Source organism: Phasianus colchicus, chromosome 7 (assembly GCF_987193195.1).
Source record: "Phasianus colchicus chromosome 7, bPhaCol1.hap1.1, whole genome shotgun sequence".
NCBI classification, from domain to species: Eukaryota; Metazoa; Chordata; class Aves; order Galliformes; family Phasianidae; genus Phasianus; species Phasianus colchicus.
In genome coordinates, this window is record NC_143442.1 from 34,506,555 (window position 1) to 34,525,746 (window position 19,192).

The 19,192-nt window shown below is 40.2% G+C and overlaps 1 protein-coding gene and 1 non-coding gene across 2 annotated transcripts; both read right to left on the minus strand.

The window, feature by feature from the left end:
• Window positions 1-7,698: 7,698 nt before the first annotated feature.
• On the minus strand, window positions 7,699-17,366 carry COPS8 (COP9 signalosome subunit 8). Its single transcript, XM_031604531.2, has 8 exons — window positions 17,203-17,366; window positions 14,862-14,932; window positions 13,797-13,845; window positions 12,756-12,888; window positions 11,720-11,827; window positions 11,238-11,300; window positions 10,080-10,121; window positions 7,699-9,165 (listed from the first exon to the last, which is right to left on the minus strand). Exons 1-8 carry the CDS (start codon window positions 17,347-17,349, stop codon window positions 9,086-9,088), a joined length of 693 nt encoding a protein of 230 aa, XP_031460391.2. The 5' UTR covers window positions 17,350-17,366; the 3' UTR covers window positions 7,699-9,085.
• On the minus strand, window positions 14,177-14,248 carry TRNAP-AGG (transfer RNA proline (anticodon AGG)). The gene has a single exon. It is a non-coding gene; the product is annotated as a tRNA-Pro (tRNA).
• Window positions 17,367-19,192: the final 1,826 nt, after the last annotated feature.

A 19,192-nucleotide genomic window follows, 5' to 3' on the forward strand; every position in this document is an offset into this window, starting at 1 on the left:
GCTACTGGTTTTGCATTGTTTCAGGTAAAATTGGTAGTGTTCAGCTTACAGGCAGTGTTTTTTCCAAAAAAAAATTCTACTAAGAAAAATAATCTCAAGGGATAAAGTTCACTTAAGTGTTACAAAAGCATCCCAAAGTGAAGTAGGCATTTCACAATAATGGCCAATAAAGGCCAGCTCTCCCCCTCTTCTTCCCCAGCTGCAAACTGACACTGCTAAAAGTGAAAGCCCTAGATTTTTTTGCACCACACAACCGAAGTCGTGCAAAGCCATGACTGCTGCCTTCAATAGAACTAACTTTCAGCCCAGGCCTCTCACTTCCAGGCATCAAGAAAACAAACAAGACCAGAGACTTCATCCAAAGCACTTGGGTGCTAACAGTAGCAAGCTGTCAGCGTCAGCCTCTTTTTCTCTGCTAGTTTGCTGACTTCATAGCATCTTTTGAACTACAAGCTTGGGTCAAAGTACTAGTTGGAGATACTACAGTAAAGATGTATGTGTCTTAAGGTGGATAAAGTCACTGTGATTAACTTTGGGTATAACTAACCATAAAGCAAGCATGGAATTGTAATGCATCTGTCCCTCTGTAGCAAGGTTGTATCCAAACAACTGAAAAATACATAAAATAAACTTGCTTACAGGTTTTTCCCATGTTAACAGCTATCCAGGATTTATTCTACAAGTCTCACGGTCCTAAAACTTCCATTCAGTTCTAGTGCTGTTGGTGGTCTTTAGAAGCTCTTCCAAAACATGCCTAGAGGCAGATTTCATTCTTACATGAAAAACAAAGTTTTCCTTGATGTTCTAAAAGCACTCAAAAGCCACTTTCCCACTTCATGCTACTCCAGACCATCAGCTAGCTTGGAAACTTGTGTCAGCTGAGCCACATCTATCCAGCCACATCTATCCAGGTTATTCTTACTGCAGTCTTCAAGCTAACTTGTATGCATTAAAAAAGAAGTTCTTCTTCTCTTTTCCATTTCCAAAGGTGCACTCACCTCCGGTATTCAAATAGGTCTCCTCATGATCAGTTGACAACTCAGCTGTTTTCCCTTAAACCTTTAGAACAGCTGAGAGCTGGGCAAGCAGCCAAAAGCAGGAAAGAATGAATCTAGATAAAACCATCCTTTAGCATTTCAAAAGGCTGTATACCATGGGAATCAGCTATTGCAAAGCTAACTAAGGACTGGACACACAACACATGGTTTGGTTGAGTTACTTTGAGCAGCAAAGGTGGGGGGTGGGGTGGGGTGATGAGAACTTTTTGGAATAGACAAGTTGTTCCCACTCTCTCTGACTGCCCCTGAAAACTGCTCAAGAACTGGCGTGTCAGAAGGTTAGGAGACTTTCCTGTGGTCACAGAGCATTTTCCCAACATTAACGCTTAGAGACACTCCAAACCTTTGGACAGCATCCGAGGAATTCCCACTGACCTAAGTTTTCCTCTCTAAATATCCAAAGTAGCATATGAGAAGTTCTCACCTGATTTTACTTGAAGTTACACATCACAGCCTGCATTAATGACCTGGTTTAGAAATCTACACTAAGTATGTCAGCATGGGCCTGTAATAGTTAATCAAAGTTTAACAGTCCCTTATAATTAGAGATTTGTCTTGAAAACAGCCAGCATTTTTAACATGAAAGTAGAATTTGAAGTTCAGGATCTCATGGGAGCATTTACTAATCTTGAACTTAACCAGATGTTAAAGGGCCACGAATATGGAAGTACTGTGGGAGGCAAAAAAACGTTACAATACACCGCACAAATCAACGATTCACATCCTTTGTTCCAAAGGAAGCTTTTCATCCACTGACTGCCTGAACTTAGGATGCTTTTTATGTAAAATCTAGCAAGTAATCTAATAAATAACCTGTTAGAAAACAAGAAAGTTAGAAAACAAGAAAGGTTCTTGGACTTGTCAGAATGTAAGCACACACTTCATTATAACCAGCATCCCCCAAGGACAATAGAATTTCACAACTCATTTCCATACCACTTTTCACAAGTCTCAAGAACTCACATGCCATTACTGATACCAGCCAAGTAAAACGTCAAACAATGCTTGGAGAAGACTAGAAGATGGCAAGATGAATGTACTATTATGATAAAAGGGCTCAAAAGGACAGGAACACATGAAATACCACGCTGGAGTCAGACCAAAGGTCATTCTAACCTATTAGCCTGTTTTACATGGCATCAGAGATGCTGTTTATGCCTGGCTGATCTCAGTGGATCTTCTCAGACTCCTCCAGCAACCACTAGAATTGGGCAGTTAGTAGGCACACCTGTGTGTTTCCTGTTCACCAACTTGAATACCTGTAATCTTTTGAGTACAGATAAGAATTGCCTGCCTCTTGATTCACCTGCAGTAACAAATTCCCAAAGCTGTACCTAAGTATGCTTTATCTACTTTAAAAAAAAGTATCCAAGTCTTCCCTACCTCTAGGATTAGAGGTTCAGCAAACTTTTGGAAGCTTTGTATTCAGCTTATCCATGACCTTTATGGTTTTATAAGCCTCAGATATAACTCGTATACATTCTCTCCAAACTGGAGAGCATTTTCATTTGCTATTAGAAGGCAGCTGCCCCATCCCCCCCCCCTTTTTTTTTTCTGTAAACAGCTTTTTCTTCATTTTCATCAGCAATCTCACTCAAAGAGTATAAGTAAAGTGTGCCTATATGTTCTTTGTTTCAGAATTAAATCAGGTATTGGCTATTTCCAGAGGTACCAGCATTAGCTCTTTCAAGGGCAATGGAAGCTGAATATTCCATTGACCTTGCATCAGCTGCACTGCATGACAGGCTGAAAATACAATACGCATGAGTTGGAACAACAGAAAAATACTTACACAGCTCCCTGTGTTTGGTCTGAATGTGTTACACAATGAGACTTCCACTATGTACTGTTAGTTAGAAGTCCCACAAGTTTACTCATACACTCAAAGTCTAGGAAGTGATCCCAATTAATACAGGAAAGCACAGTGTGTGCCATCATCCTTTCCTGAGTTCATGAAGCTCAGAAGTAAAGAACTGTCAAAGCTTGTGTGCTTTTCCTCAAGCAGGTTTAGGTCCAAAAACAAAGACAAAGCAATAAAACAGGTTTCATATACCTCAAAACATCTGTCAGATTAAAAACATTGACAAGGGAATGTGTCCTACCTTGGGAATCAGAGGTCAAGCCCTGTTCTCTGCGCAGTCAGTGATCTACAAGTCCTTTTAACTCAAGATTCTCATCACATACTTTTACATCAATCTCAGTTTGGATGAGCTGTTACAATACAAAAAGTAATATACTAGTTGTGATTCAGCACTGTTTGTTCTATCTCAACAAAACAGAAGGCTCACACAGAACAAAAACTGGGCTCCTGCTTGTAGAAGCGCTTCTTTCTTGGCTGTTTTGAACATATTCTCAGGGCAAGAGTACAAGAGAAAGACATCCACATGTACTGCAGAACTTCAAAATCAGTTGTACACATGCCATTCCTACTGCACAAGTTCTCTCACGTTATTTACACTGAGATGTGGGGCACAGCCCTAGCAACCCACCTGGAATTCTTTGCTGTGAAAGCATTAACAAACAACTTTAAAAAATAGGAAACCAGGAAAGCACATCACTTTCTGTTGCTCAACACGAGTAGAGTAATAAAGTAGTCAGCCAAGCTAGAAACAAAAATATTTTTAAGCTTGTTTCCCATCACAGACCTTAAAGTCATTTGCCTTTCACTTGTTATTATCTATTGGCTGCCGACTGCAAAGCTATCTCTTTTCTTTTTCTAACATCTGCTTGACACTTGAAAAAGGCAAGTTTTATTGTTTTGAAGCAGTGTCTACAACAACCCAAGCTGGCGCTACAAAACTCCAGTGCATTGGATTGTTAAAGCAGCCAGGTGGATAATAACTAGCATTATTTTCCAGTACATCAGCTCCAAAATATAAAGCCATAAGGCTCACAACCAGCACCCAGTGCACTGTTTCTCAGATTTAAGATACCCATTGTCAAAGTACAGTAGACCATTACCTCATTTATGCACTCAGACTTTTTAGTAGAATAACCATTTCCTTTTGGTTTCCACTGCTTCTGACACGAGCATTTGAGTTGTAATAAACAAACTCAGGCTTCTATTTTAACTTTCATAAATAGACCAGAGAAGCTAGTCACTCATTTACTAAATTACAAAAAAGTTCCAAGAATGAGTAAATGGGAACAGATCTGAAAAAGAAAGCTTCACGGTGGAGCTGCACAATACCTTACAAGCTATAGCCTTCACAAGGCTAAGCCCAGAGTAAAATCTTGAGCCCTTTCTACTATTATATGAGTAAATACAACTAAATTATGTTTGTTAATACCAACATCATATAAAGACTTCAGGACTGCTTCTGTCAATCCAGGAAGACAGGCTCTACAGCAGATGCTTTGAATTGTTTGTGGCTATGGAAATGGAAGGGCCAGCCATGAGAGTTCCTCCTGGGTATGGAAGGAAACACCAGCAGATAATAAAGCAACATCAGTGCTTTCCAGGCAACACCAAGTATGGCATTTTTTCCTACAGGAAAATGAAAGGAGAATGCACTAAAATGAGTTATGAACAGCTCTGATCACATCCTAAAATATCTACTAAGCTTTGTTCTTCAAGATCAGGAAGACTTCCATGAGGATCTTCAGCAGGGAGAGACACTCTGCAGCCAAACAATTTCTTTCCAAACAGTGCTAATCTTTGAGTTAAAGATATTACAGTTCCATTCAACACAGAAAATGGAAAGGGATTGCTGACCTACATAAGAGAAGCTAATGCAACAACAAAGAAAAGTGCAGTTACATGTGGGATGCAGATGAAAATGGAAAACAAAGTTGAAATGGAATATTTTTTTCCCCAAATCCTTCAAAAAAAAAATCTCTGCTCCCAACTGAATTCCCAGTGGTTTAATCCAGAGGTCCTCCCACTCCAGACTTCCAGCTCTGCAGACAAAAAAGTGTTTGGAAGAACTCCAAAACTTGCATTACTTGCTTTCATTTTAAAAGTAAATGAGACCACAAAAACATTGCCTCTTCACTGTCAAGTAGCAAGCACAGGGTTAAAGTAGCTCAGGTAAGTAGTCAAGTGACAGAAGATGCATAGGAAATTATTTACAAAAGCTGTTTACCAGGACAGAGTTCTGAACAAAGCAGCACAAAGCTATGTTTGCCAAAGCAGTGAAAGTATGAACTGAAGTCTTTTAATGTAGATCACATCTGATGGACTAATTCCATTCAGCAAGATTATTGACCCCCCTGAGGCTGGAGTAATTTAGAACAAGATGGGCCCAAGCCAAGAACAGAAAGGAACTCTTTTTTTCAAACAAAGATGTGCAATTTCAACTTTTTCAGTGGCGTGTCATTTCTTTTTAATTACACCTTCAAAAAGTTTCTATAAAACCTTTCAAAAACGTTGATACACTCACAAACTAAAGAACATGGATTAGAGCAAGGCTAAAGTAGTTCCTGTACCAAGGCTACTTGCTGCCTTTACAAGAAAAGAGCTCCAAGCTCCTAGCTTAACAATAGCTTTAAGGACAACTTCCTCAAGGCATTGAGAAAACGCCTAATAGGATTAAGATTACAGAAGCACAGAACTACAGGAGTTGGAAAGGACCTCTTAGAGATCAAGTCCAATCCTCCACAAAGCAGGCTCCCTGCAGCAGGCTGCACAGGTGGGCATCCAGGCAGGTCTTGACTATCTCTAGAGAAGGAGAATCCACAACCACACCCAGCAGCCTGGTCCAGTGAAAATTAATTAAGCAATGATATTAACAGTATTCATCTTTCTACCTAGGGAACCTCTGCTAATATGCAAAAAAATTCCACTTGCCTTAAGCCACTAAACCCAACTGTCAATTTCATTACTTATCTGCTGTAAATCCAAATTTCCTGATCCAATAGCTTAAAACTAAATTCCATCATTTCATAGTACTCTGAGCTAGTCCTCTTCCCCACTTTGAGGCGTAGTTAAGCTCAGAAAACAAACCATGCATGACAGCACTAATCTCCACAGAAGACTAAGATACACTTTGCACTGGCTATAAATTCCCTACTTAGCGGTATTGTGAATCAGTTGATCACTGCTTTTAAGAGCACTTAAGTTTGGCTTCATTAGCTAAATACATGCCAAGCAAGTTCCTTAAAGGTCTCATGACAGTTATCAACAATATTCTCCAAAGGCATTTGTTTTAAGTTGTGTCGCTAGAGTAAATTAAGACCTATTCCAGTTTTACTCTAAAAAAAACATCAATTAGAATCACAGAATCCCTAAGAGTTGGATTAGATAACTTTTAATGTCCCTTCCAATTCCTCTGCAATGAAGGAGGACATGCAGAGCTAAACCAGGTTGCCCAGAGCCTGATCCAGCCTTGCCTTGAAAGTCTCCCAGGACTGGGCATCCATCACTTCTCTATGCAACCTGTTCAAGTGCCTCACCAATTCAGTAATTGGTACCATTTGCTTTGCTCAGATTAAGTACAGCATTTTATTTGGATCTAATATCCCTACCTCACCAACATTTAAGATTCCATCACAGAACTAGAGATATTAGAATTCAGTCTACTCCTCACCTGCTCACTTAAGCCTGAACAGCAACACAGAGCTAGTTAGTATCCATACAAGAGAATCAAATGGCATTTGCACTAAAGGGAAAAAGGAAAAAAGCATTGAGGAAATATGGGATTGTGTTTTGCAGGCAGCTTCATATGTACCTTTTTCCCCCCCCCAGGAAGAACAGTATAACATAGAAAAATATTCCCATGTAAGTAACAGATTTAGTAGCAGAGTTAGTTTTCATGATGGAAACTGCTATTATTCACCACAAAACCTGTTAAATTTACACTAGCAAGGCAAGAATGTAAACATTATAAAAATTAGTCAAGAATTTTGCTTGCAGAGATAATAACTCAAGATACTGAATTTTATCTACTTGTTCACTGTGCATTTGTTACCCATGCATGTATTACACTAAGTAGAGGAGAAAAACCCTGAACGTGCATTGATGCACAAACTAGTTTTCACTGTTGACACTGAAGATATTGAAATAACTGTCGCTATTGTTTTGAGAATAGAGCAGTGCTCAAGTGATGTTAGAACAAAGGCAATCTTAAAAAGGATTGGAAACAAACAAAACAGCCTGGTACTGTGGCAGTATGCACAAATAAGGGCAATGAAGATGAAAACTCTGGAGTCACTTAGATGGCAAAGATGATGAAACAGAACAGCATGGTGAGAAGCATAGAATTCCAGGCATGAAATGTGTTAACTGCACACCAAAAACTTAAAATCACCTTTACTTCTGCAGCAGACCAGACATTATCTCAAGATGATTAGCTTGGTAAGAATGGACAGAGCACAAAAATCCAACTACTACATTTAAGACACAGATTACCAGCATCCACAAAAAAACTCCAACAGTGTTGCCCAATATATACACACAGTAGGGAAGATTTTCACTTAGTTCAAGTGCTTCACACCTTTGTACGTTTTACGTGACACCTGAAGGCCAGTATTTTAATTCTCCACATAAACATGAAGTTGTTCTAAACACCTGTCTAGACAAAGCACTACACTAACCTCTAACTAGCCCTGTTCAAATTAGGCCAATTATAATGTTGAAAAAAAAAAAACAAGCCAAACCAGAACTGCACTCAGAAGAGAATTAAAAACGAGATACACAAGGTCAGTGTAAACACATTCTTTAATATCACTGAAGATAAGTTTGCATCATATTTAGCAATCCAGGTCTTAGGTTAGTTTCAAATAAATAATCATTTTGACTAAATGTTTACATATAAAGGGAGCTCTCAAAGCAGCAGTGCACAGTTTAGAATTCCTCCCTGCTAACACATCCCCCCAACAAGAGAATGTACAGTAGGTAGTGCACACTGGAAAAACAATCATAATAGAGCACACCTGACATCAACAAACCACTAAACATGATGTTGAAAAAGGGGGATTAGAAGTGAGTGATGGCATGCACTGCCCTTTCAAGCACCACTGTTTTCCACAGTCTTTACCATCATAAGAACAGTAAAAAGCCTGGGAATGCAACTCATCTTTTTGTTTCTAAAATCCACTCTCAGCTTATGCAGTGCTCTGGTATAGGAAATTTATTCCTCAAACTGACATTGCAGCACAAAATTCTCCTTCTCCTGACTGGCCTCCCTACTCAGGGAAACTGATCTGATTTAGGTAGCTGATTTTTTTTTTTTAAAGTCCTTTCCATAACTGCAGAAGTAATTCAGACAAGTAAGCTTAAAGTAGGTGAGAGCTGTTCCTAGCAGATCCAGGTTCACCGTACTGGAAAGAACCACATCATGACAGGCTTTGAGAAGGTATATGGTTTCCAAGCAAAAATACCTAGTGTCCTATGTGTACTGAAAAATAAAACCTTCAGAAATAAAACATTTATTCCTCAAAGCAAACCTTTGCCTTTCCTTAGAAGACTCCAATCATTCCACCATAAAAACATGCCAACATGAAATCTCAATCAAAACAAGAAGATTTAAACTACAGAGACCAACAATGAAAAAAAAGATCAACTATAAGAAAATTGTCAAAGACATACAAAAGAGTTACTGTAAGTTGCTTTGTTACTGTTTCATCAAAACATTCTCTACAAATGCAGGTAGAGCAGTCTGTCACTTTGTACCTTAGATGAACAGCAACTGACCTGCACTAAGCACTGCAGTGCTCACCAAAGAAGCATGTAACCAAGTAACATTAACCCCCCCATACCATTAACCTGTCTCATTACTCAAAATTTTCTTCTTCACTTTTGATACACCTGAAAAAAGTTCTGCATCTCTTGGCTACAAGTCAGTAAAAATAGAAAACCTACTGGGTAATACTGCTGTGTACCTACTAAACAAGTATTACAGAAGTTAAAGGATTGTTTCAATTGCTAGCTTGGCTTTGGCAAAACAAACTAGGATAACATACACTGTATACTTCACACATTTGGAAGGGGATGCTGCAACATTTAACAAATACAAAATAGGTCTTGGATTTCTAGAACTGTCAGTACACAGGATTCCCAAGTTACGCTAGACAAAGAAGCAGGTTCATCAATTTTCAAGGAAAGCCACATAGTCAGTCAATCTGGCCAACTGCTGTTCATTTGGAATTGGTGGAACTGGAGCAGGTTCTAGAAAAACAAAACAAATATTGCATTAATCAAATTAAGAAAGCAAATCAACCATCCATCACAGCAGCAAGGAAAGCTTAAACATGAGACACTGACAGGGCACATACCTAAGTTTGCTCTCTTAACTACACAGCTTTAGCTGACAGACTACTTTCCTGTCATCTGCAACACCAAGTTGTCCAAGAGTTACTAACAGCAAAGGTAACAAGTTCCAGCTTTCAGCATGCTTCCAGAAAACGTGTTGCATATACTGGAATCTGTGAATAATGAGGATTGACAGTATCTCCACTTGAGAAAAGACTCCTGGAGCTCTTCAGCAGCTCCTTTCCTTCCAAGCTGTCATGTTGAACATAATAAATCTACTGGGTTGTATGACTAACAGAAACACCTCACAGGTTGTGGAAAAAAGTATGTGCAGGTACTTGTATAAATGCTAGCTTAGTAGAGTAAGGATAGACTGGAAGACAAGTGGTTAATACCCACTAAGGCAAGTCAGGAATTAAAAATGACTGAAGAACAGTAAGATAATAAATGCAATGTAATTTTCCTTCTTAAAAGGCAATATTCAAGATGGAGTTAAAAGGAACATACTGCTTAGGTCTACAAATGCACATTAAGACAAGACTGGCAAGCAAAAGAGTGGTTTTGAGAAGACTAGCCCTTAAACTGGCTTGAAATTAAATCTCTACATTTTAGACACTTCTGGCAAACATTTTGGGCACTGCTTAAAATGTAGACTGATACATAGTAAGACAAAAAGACAAACGTGTAAGTAGCCCAATTACATTTATTTGTAAGGGATGGACGTAATTCTCTAGGATTCAAGAGATATTTTGTAGTGCTGATGAAACTCTTTATATTAATCATGCAAGTCTTCAACATGTGCAAGTAAACTGTACACAAACAGGAAATACCTGATGAAGGAATAAGTCTGTTAAAGGAAGCTTCCAGTACACCTATAGAAAAATACAACAGAAATTAACCCACTGCACTGATTTTAAACAATCATATACACCAAACCAAAACTGCATTAAAAAAGGTAATTAAAATTAGGCCTATTCAGGCCAAGGTTTTACTTCAGAGTTAAAACGCACAATACTCAACATCCAGTGAACACCACATGCAGCTTCAAAACAGACAACTGCCTCTTCTTGCCTCAATAGAGGTTTCTGCAACCAATTTTTAGAAAAGTACCAGGTGTAAGCAGCTCTTAAAACAGCTCATCTCGCAACACTTCAAGGAAAAAGAAACTGGTGGAAGGTAAAAAAAAGCTCAGGACTTTGGCTGGTTATGCTTCCCCAGAGAAAACAATTCCAGCACCTTGCCTGACACAAGTTTAATAAGATGTTCTGGGCTCTGAACACCTAAGAATTCTGCACATACAGAAGATTCTTCCCTCCTCCTGCTATTAGCTTTACAGATGTTAGCTATGTGCCAATTTGACTCTTATTTCCAGAGCTGTACCATACAGCTTAAGAGAAAACATCTCTGCCTTCACAGATGTTAATTTATGTTCATTTTGTTTCAGACAGAAATCAACCTCAGACACAACCTTAGGGAAAAGATCTTCTGCAGAAGTATCAATCCTGTTATTAACAGCATGAGAGTTGAAAAGCAAAGGAAATTACACCAACAACTTCAAGTCCTTGAATAAAGATCTACTAAATCCCTGCCTGAAGTTCAGCTTCTCCTAACAAAAGTTCCCAGGTTCGAAAATGGTATATTTTTTGCTCATCTTTATTAAATTAAGACATGTCATTTGAGGTCATCCAACTTATGTTCCACCGAGTCAGAGCCAACAGCAGAGGAGGAGAAGGAGAAACTGTAGCATATCCTGTCTGCTTTTGTTTAAAAATGTTAATTGGAGGATTTAGTTTAACCCAGACTGCTTGTAACCTTAAACTAAACTCACTAATTTGTACTTCCTACACTTTATAAACATTCCACGTTTCACAGCTGTGCAAGTCCACATAAAATATGTAAAATGTTATGCAAAATTTTAATTAAAAACTAGCACCTAGTTATTAGAAAATGTTAAATTCAATGTCTAGTGAAATAACAGCTCCACCTACCTGGCTTTTTAGGCATTACCATGCGGGTGGAGAAGTCTGCTTGCCAGCCCTGTTCTAATACACCTGAAAAGACATGTATAAGGTTTGTCCTTACAAATATAGAAAGAACTGCCAGAAACAAAACAGATGCACACTAAGACCAAAATAAAAGCACCTCAGTACCCTGCTACAAACCCAAGACACTTCTAAGGGGCATTTAGACATTAGATTCAGCAAACAAGCTCTTAAAATAACAGCACGTGAGCCTTCTCACCTTTCATTTTTGTTCACTGGTGAATTGCTTAGACACACCCACACACAGAAGAGGAAAACAGTGGTAAAGCATTTATCCCAAACTCCTATTTGCTAAGCAATTTACCACTATTTACTGCCTCACCAATTTTCTTTACGATAATTTCTGAGGTTGTATACATGTTGCTATTTACCACCATCTATAGTTCAGACCACCCGCAGAAATCTCAAGGAACTGATGATACAAGTACCTTTCACAGCTTCTTCTACAGGAAGCCCAACAAAGGCTGCGAAATCATCTGCAACTATTGAGGTATATGCCTGAGAAACCAGTCCAAAAGCTCGCCTCCTAGTCGCATCTAGAAAGAGAGAAATGCTGTAAACTCCATAGCTAAGAAATCTGAGATAATGTTTTCAATTCAAACAGCACAAAACCCCTTTGGATAACCACTAAAACCTCAAAGTTCTCCTTTCCAACAATTTATTCAAGTCTCAAGTGTCACAGATAGAGACAACAGCTTGCTTATGCCATGAGAAAACCCCTCAGGGATAGCATTTCATCTCCAAATGCAGTTTGGGCACAACCATTCACAGACAAACTGCACTTTGGGAAACTCAGCTTTGGATGGTATTTACCACTAGAAATAAACCTGCCTCAAAGTGTTCAAAACCAGAAAAATCATGAAAAAATCATTAAAATATAGCAATTAGTTACAACTATTCACGCCCTTTTTCCCCCCAGGTCTGCTTTGATAGCAAAGCAGTTCCTAAAAACCACAGAAAATTTATTATTGAAAAATACTTCAGAAGTTTCTTAGCAGTCTGTAGTGCCCTCTAGTAGCAAGTCTGGTTATTTGCATGTTAATATTACACAGACTATATGTGCTAAACTATTTGTTTAAAGCCACCTTGAAAGGAAACTTTTATAAGCACCACAAGGTTCTGAAATGCCAAACCAAACTGCCAACATTCTTGGTTAAATGAGTTTGACCAAGTTGTGTATCTACTCCTAGAGTAGTCCATTGTGCTATCACAATAAAACAAACTTTGAAATTCCAAGAAGAGCATACAACAACATGCAATAGAAAAAAGTACATCAGGTATAATCAAAAGCTTTTTGTAGTGAGCTTCTCTTTTACACTCAGTACCTAACATCCTCTAAGTAAAACAAAATCTTGGCACATTTCTTGACCAGACTGGATTATGGCAATCTCAAGTAGTGACTTGCCAAAAAACATCTACAGATAACTTCAGGTTATGTGCTATCTGCAGGAGTTCAGTTTGTACCTCTGAGTGCTTCCATGATCGGTTGAACAGTCTCAGACCACTGATGTGCACTGATTGTTGTATAGATTCCTGGGAAGTCTCTTTGCCAGATTCTTTGTCCTACTGACCAAACTGCACCAAGTTCAGCATTTGCCTGTTGTGACAAAAACAGTTAATCCAGAGTTGTCTATTCTCCACAGTGACCGTTCTGTACAAACTCATTCCTACTATCTTCCTTTCCCCATTGCAAGCAGATCTCAATACACGTAATGATGAAGAGAGGAGCACTGGGAACTCTTGTTTTAATAACTATTATTGCAAAGATTACCACCCACATGAGCAAAGAGATGTTTCCTTCTCTAATATAGGCTTTACAGAGTGCAGATGTTTACACAGTGAAAACAATTTAGCTTGAAAGTCTCAAATGTGGATCACATTTAAAATGGTACCATGCTCACTACAACTGCTTTCCCACTACTAGTTTTAAGGGCTGCTTCTACTGTGTTGCACACTGGTCAACAGGTTCAGAATGAACACCATTCTACCAGAAGAGTAACCAAACACCAGTGTGGGTAATAGAGTAATATCTTTGATTTAAGTAGCTACAGCCTCAAAACGCATCTTGGATCCAAAGGCAGTGCAAAATGAAGTGCCTTCAGAGAGTTAAATTTGATGGTACAACTAACATCAAACTATAATTCACTGCATAAGGTATTCTGCATCTTTACATGGAGTGCAACTGCAGCCCAGAATCAGATATTTAGACCAGAGTCACTGCTTTCCTCCAGCTGACTACTCTTTATCGTGAGGCTTTCCAATAATAATCTCTAGATTTAGAGAACTTTATGCCATGAGATTACTTGCAAAGGAAAAGCAGCAATAGTCAGATTTGCAACTTGAAGACCTTTGGAAGACACGAATGCCACCTGCTGGTCGTGTGTTCATGGCACAGAACCAAGCCCAAGGCTACTTAAACAGAAACCTCACAGAGGAAAAAAGTCATTGTTTTCAAGCTTACACAAAATAGGTTTAGTATCAACTGGAATTTTATGAAGTACTTACAGATTTGATTGCAGGAGGGATTCTTTTCCAAAGGTACCGTGCATTGTTCCTAAAGAAAGTTTAAAAGACTTCTCAGTGCCTTTCTTGAACACCTCCCCCCACCAGTCTATGAGTATTTATAAATATATACACATACTAATGTACTGATATATTACAAAACAAAAACAGAAAGATAGAGCATGAGCTAAAAATGAAACACTAATATTTATTAACAGTACAAGTTCTGTTAATGGCGCAGTTCTATAATATCAGATCAAAATTCAATTGAATCAACCTACTACACAACCTCACAAAGGATAGAATTTGCCCTGGGAGAATCATAGAATGGCTTAGATTGCAAGGGACCTTTCAAGATCATCTAGTTCCAACCTGGAAAAGAAGGGCTCGTCCGGGATTTGAACCCGGGACCTCTCGCACCCTAAGCGAGAATCATACCCCTAGACCAACGAGCCGACAGGCTTCATCTGCAGCAGTGTCATTTACTCTGCCTGATACAGAAACACCATTTCAATAAGATTTTAAGTGCTAAGAATCAAATTTTTACTTTTAATAATCCATCAGGGTACATTTAAAGGACTATGGTTTTATTCAGAGGGGTCGAGATACACATTTAGCTTGTTCAAACTATTAACATTCCTCATAATTTATGACAGAAAGCTTTAAGGTACCGCAGGATAACTTTAGACACAAGCAGCAGCTTCCAGTCTTACAGAAAAGAAATGCAGCCTTAAAAAGCTGTAATTCAAAACATGAAAACATTCAGCACTTTCCAAAGGAGCCAATTCCAGAAGCAACTTATATAACTCCACTTGTTTCCCTATGATCAGGGAGAGCAGTGAAGTGCCAACATAAGAGAACTCTTCCTGACAGAGTAAAGATTGAAAGACTTAATTTGGTTGTTGTTTTTTTGTTTTTAATCTTGTTTATTTTAAGATGACCGCATTTACTTCATGCATGTTATTAGTCACACCACTGTTAGTAATCTAGTAACCACATATCAATCTGGGTCAGGCTAATATTAACAAATCTGATATCTGAGGTTAAAGATTAATAAAAGCCACTTACATGTCATTATACAACAGGTATAAAGCTAGAAGTTGGCCATAAACGAGGGGTGTTGCAATTCCTCCAGGAGCCTAAAGAACAAGTGCAAATCACTTTGTTATGTATTTTCAAAGCAGCTGAGTAAAACAGAGCATTTCAAGGGAGTTTTTTTTTTTGCATCAGGCAATGGCTGTGGACAAGTCATTGGAAGTTTACATGCTTCATTTACAATAAAAGTTACCACAATACTTTATTAATACAGCTGTATCTTTTTGACAAATAACTTGCATATGCCAGGAGTTTTACTTATAAAGCTTACTTTTTTTTTTGCCATAAGAAAAAAATCACATACTTCAATACACCAACATCCTAGCTCTAGCTCACAGAAGCAGCAACCAATTTCATACTTTCTCAGAGCCACCTCTTCGAGTCAATAATGTCATCTCCTAGTCATCTATCTTAACCTCAGCTTCAGCTCCATTCAGGGTACACCATACCAGAAACTTGCTTTGCTCATTTGAACTTCTTAAAAATCCCAGCCAAGCTTTGACACTAAGCACACCTCAGCAGACCTCAAACGATACAAGTGAGAAAAAAATTGTAATAAATTCCTAAAATCTTGAAAGTCTACCATCATTAAAAAGCTGAAAAGATTGATAAATAGCTAAAAAGCTTATTGGAAGAGGACGGTGCAGAAAGGACTCAGAGGAAGGCAATTACACAGCCACTTTATTTATTTACACCTGCAACTCACAGGTTCACCAAAGCCAAAAGGAGATGATCAGCTGCCACTAAGGAGGCATCATCCCCAGCTATTCTGACACCATTTCCAGGGATCATTACCCACCTACAAATATAACAGCCTCTGCAGGTGTTGCAGCAGGGAAGCAAGGAAGGGATGCCAAATCTTTGGACGCAGCAACAAAGCCCCAAACTTCCAGGGCTCCATTGCTGACACCCAGAAGGCAGCCCACAGGCCAAAGCCAGGAAACCAGCTGCCCAGGCCAGACAACAACCACTGCTCTGAAGGCTGTTAAATTTGAATGAGAAGATAATAGCATATATAGAAATAAACTGTAAATGAATTGACATTTCCCACCGGGAATCCATTTAGTACAGCAACTTAACATATTGTCTGAGGAGCAGCACCATTTCATTACCCTAACTATCCCTCCCACACTTCCCTAATTAACATCTGCACTGTATGTGCTGTCCAGGTGCTACTTCGAGGATCTGCTCAGCTATACAGCTTCCAACTAAAACACACAACTCTTCCACATAGCACACAGGTACACTTCTTCATTATACACGTGCACCCATCACTCAAGGAAGTGGACTGCCCATATTTTCAGCACAGCACCTCCTCCATAACTTCATAATCCCCTTCCACTGAATTAGGGGCATACTAAGAAGCTGCAGCATCATGGCAGAAGCACGAGGGTGCACCTGGGCTCAGCAGAGAAACAAGAAATTGAAACTGCAAAATGTTTTTTTTTGTTGTTTCTAAGTGAGGCTCAGCATTGCAGAACTATTAGCAGTGCCTCTTTCCATTTAAGGATTATTCTTTTCCCTGTAAAACTCTGCTGTTCATCAACAGCAAGCTGAAAAAGCATTAAGTTCCATGAGCACAAGCAAACACTGACTGCATCCACTCTCTCTTTTCAGCTGAGAAGATAACAAGATCTAAACTCAGAACCACTAAAGAGTGTGCAAAAAGGGAAAAAAAAAACAGATTTCTCCTTTCTTTCAAATCACGACAGTAGGATGCACAAGCTTCACATTTAGAGAAGTGCCACAAGACCCCTCCTGAGAGGCCTGTGGATATCACCAGAGAACGGCTATTAGCATCACCATGGCAGCCCCTGCATTTACCACAGGATTTTGGTATTATGCTTATTAACACCATATTACGAGGTATTTGCCATAACACAGCCATTGGAGAAGGGGCAAGAAGGCAGAAACTGCTCACGTTTATTGGGGTTACGATGATTTGTATGTGGGAACTCCTTTTGTTGATCCAAGCTCACTAACACTGAGTGATGAATACTGATATATGCCGGCCTTAACGAGAGGCCAGCATTGCACGCAATCAGATTTAGGAATTCACACACCCAAACGTAGAACAGCATGCAGGAAGTTCCCAACGCAGACCCTCTAACCGAAGCCTCACAAACCCAGAAGCAATTCTCCCAGCCCAGCTCACTGCCCGCCTCCTTCCAACTCCTTCCTTTCCCCAACCACACGGCAGCCGCACACAACCGGACTTCCCTCCCTTTTCCCCTGCAGCCCCGCGAGTTTCGAGGCGCTTTCCGCCAGCGCAAGCGGCCAGCTCGAACCCCAGCCCCACAGCGGCCCAACGCACCTCCAGCTCCTGAGTCTCACACTGCTCCAGCAGCTTCCTGAAGCCGAAACCGCCCTCCGCCATCACCGCCACCGGCATCCTCCCGCGGCCACAACTGCCTCCCCTCAGGCGGCAGCCGCGCCTCGGCGTCACTTCCGTCTCAGACATGACGCACTTCCGCTGTCTCTCTCTAGCTCTCTTATGCTCTGGAGGACTTGGGGGCGTGGCCAAAAGCTCGGGGCCGCGGCGTGGGCAGCGCAGTGCTGATTCGGGGTTGGGGGTGGGTTGGCCTTTTCCTCTTATTTCCGTGGGTCTGGGTGCGAGTGGGTGGCTGGGTTCCACTCTTACGCGTTGCCTATGGGGTGATGTACAAGAGGTATGACACGTGGGATGTATAGCACGCTACAGCCCATATATCTGTGTGTAGGGTATAATATTCACGTGTATCTCCACATGTATCTTCATGTATATCTTCCTATTTACCTCCTCCATCTCCATACATATCTTCATATGCATCTCTCTATATGCCTTCTCCATATCTGCACACATATATTTATAGGAGATACACATATATGTGTATAAACAAGATATATATCCATATATCTTGAGTATATCCATGTAAAAACGGGGTATCTCTCTCCCTTTATATCCTCTAAGTGTATTCTAGATGTATATCCATTAGTGATATATAGATGCACACCTGCAAGAGAGGTAACACCATAACAATCCGCCAGGATAAATGTGAAGGAGAGCAGCTTTATTCAGATAGATGCCAATGCACATTTAGCTGTGTGCCCACAAAAGGGGTCCCGCTGGCTGTGCTGGGTTTGGGCAATGCCACGGCTCCCGTATGCTGCTGAACGATGCTCTCGCATTAGGAAAAACAGACAAAATTGAGTGGTGAGAGCTTTCCGCGAGAGGGCACCAGCTGCAAGGGAAATGCATAAAACCTGGGGAGATGGGAGGTTGGTTTTGTTGTTCTGCTCCACTTCATCTCCTGACCACCTCCAAGTGTCCCACTGTCCCCAGCATGCCAGAATCTCTGTTCTGTTTTGGGGCAGCCAGGCACCTTTATATATATTATTTTTTACAGTCTTTAATTAAGCTTTTGGGTCAAGGGAGAAGGTTCTGCTTTCTGATGCTCTTAGCTGAGCTTCCCAAAACCACCAGAACCACAGATTCCATGCAAGCAATATAGCTAGAAATGCCCCTTTCCTCTCCTTTTCTTGTTTTTTTTTTTTCTGCCCTCTTTCTCTCTGCTTGCTCTTCACCCTCCTCTTTACCACCTCTCCCATACCCCGCAGCCATGCTGGGACAGCTTCCACCCAATGAAGAACAGCCTCTGGAAGTGAAATATTTCATGGAAAAATACAAATCCGGCCCAAACCTGCCCTGTTGCACACCTGCAATGCTGCTTCTCTCTCTGCTCCAGCTTTTCAGCAGCTGCATGAAGATGCAATAGCATTTCTGGAAAGGAAACGTGCAAAAGGGGAATGTGATTTTTTTGTTTTTGCATCTTTTACACTTTTCACATCACCTCCTCTTCTCTGGGCTGAACAACCCTCCTCATTCGCCTTGCCCTCTGGAGAGCCCATACATCCCAATCTCCATCTCAGCTCCAGCAGGATCCATCTATAAATCCCAGATCCCACAGGCTGTCCCCTCCCATATCAACTGATGTCTTGGTGGGCACCATTTTGTATCTCCAGACCGTGACCGAGATGGGTCAGCCCAGTGGTCAGTCACAGGCTCATCTGCTTTTTTGGGGAGCTTCTCTTTGATCTAAGCACTAAAAATCTGGCTCCTGGCAAATCTGGACAGGTTAAATTAATGGGAAATCTCTTTGGCTTGAAAGGATCGTGGTTGTGCTCTTGGCCCGTGGGATTGGAAAGCACTTTAAGACTTGACTGCCAGCTGTTGCAGAAGTATAAAGTATATTTAATGTGATTTTTATTCAGCTCCTTATGGCGACGACGGCGCGAAAATCTCAGAAACTCATTTACGCCCACTA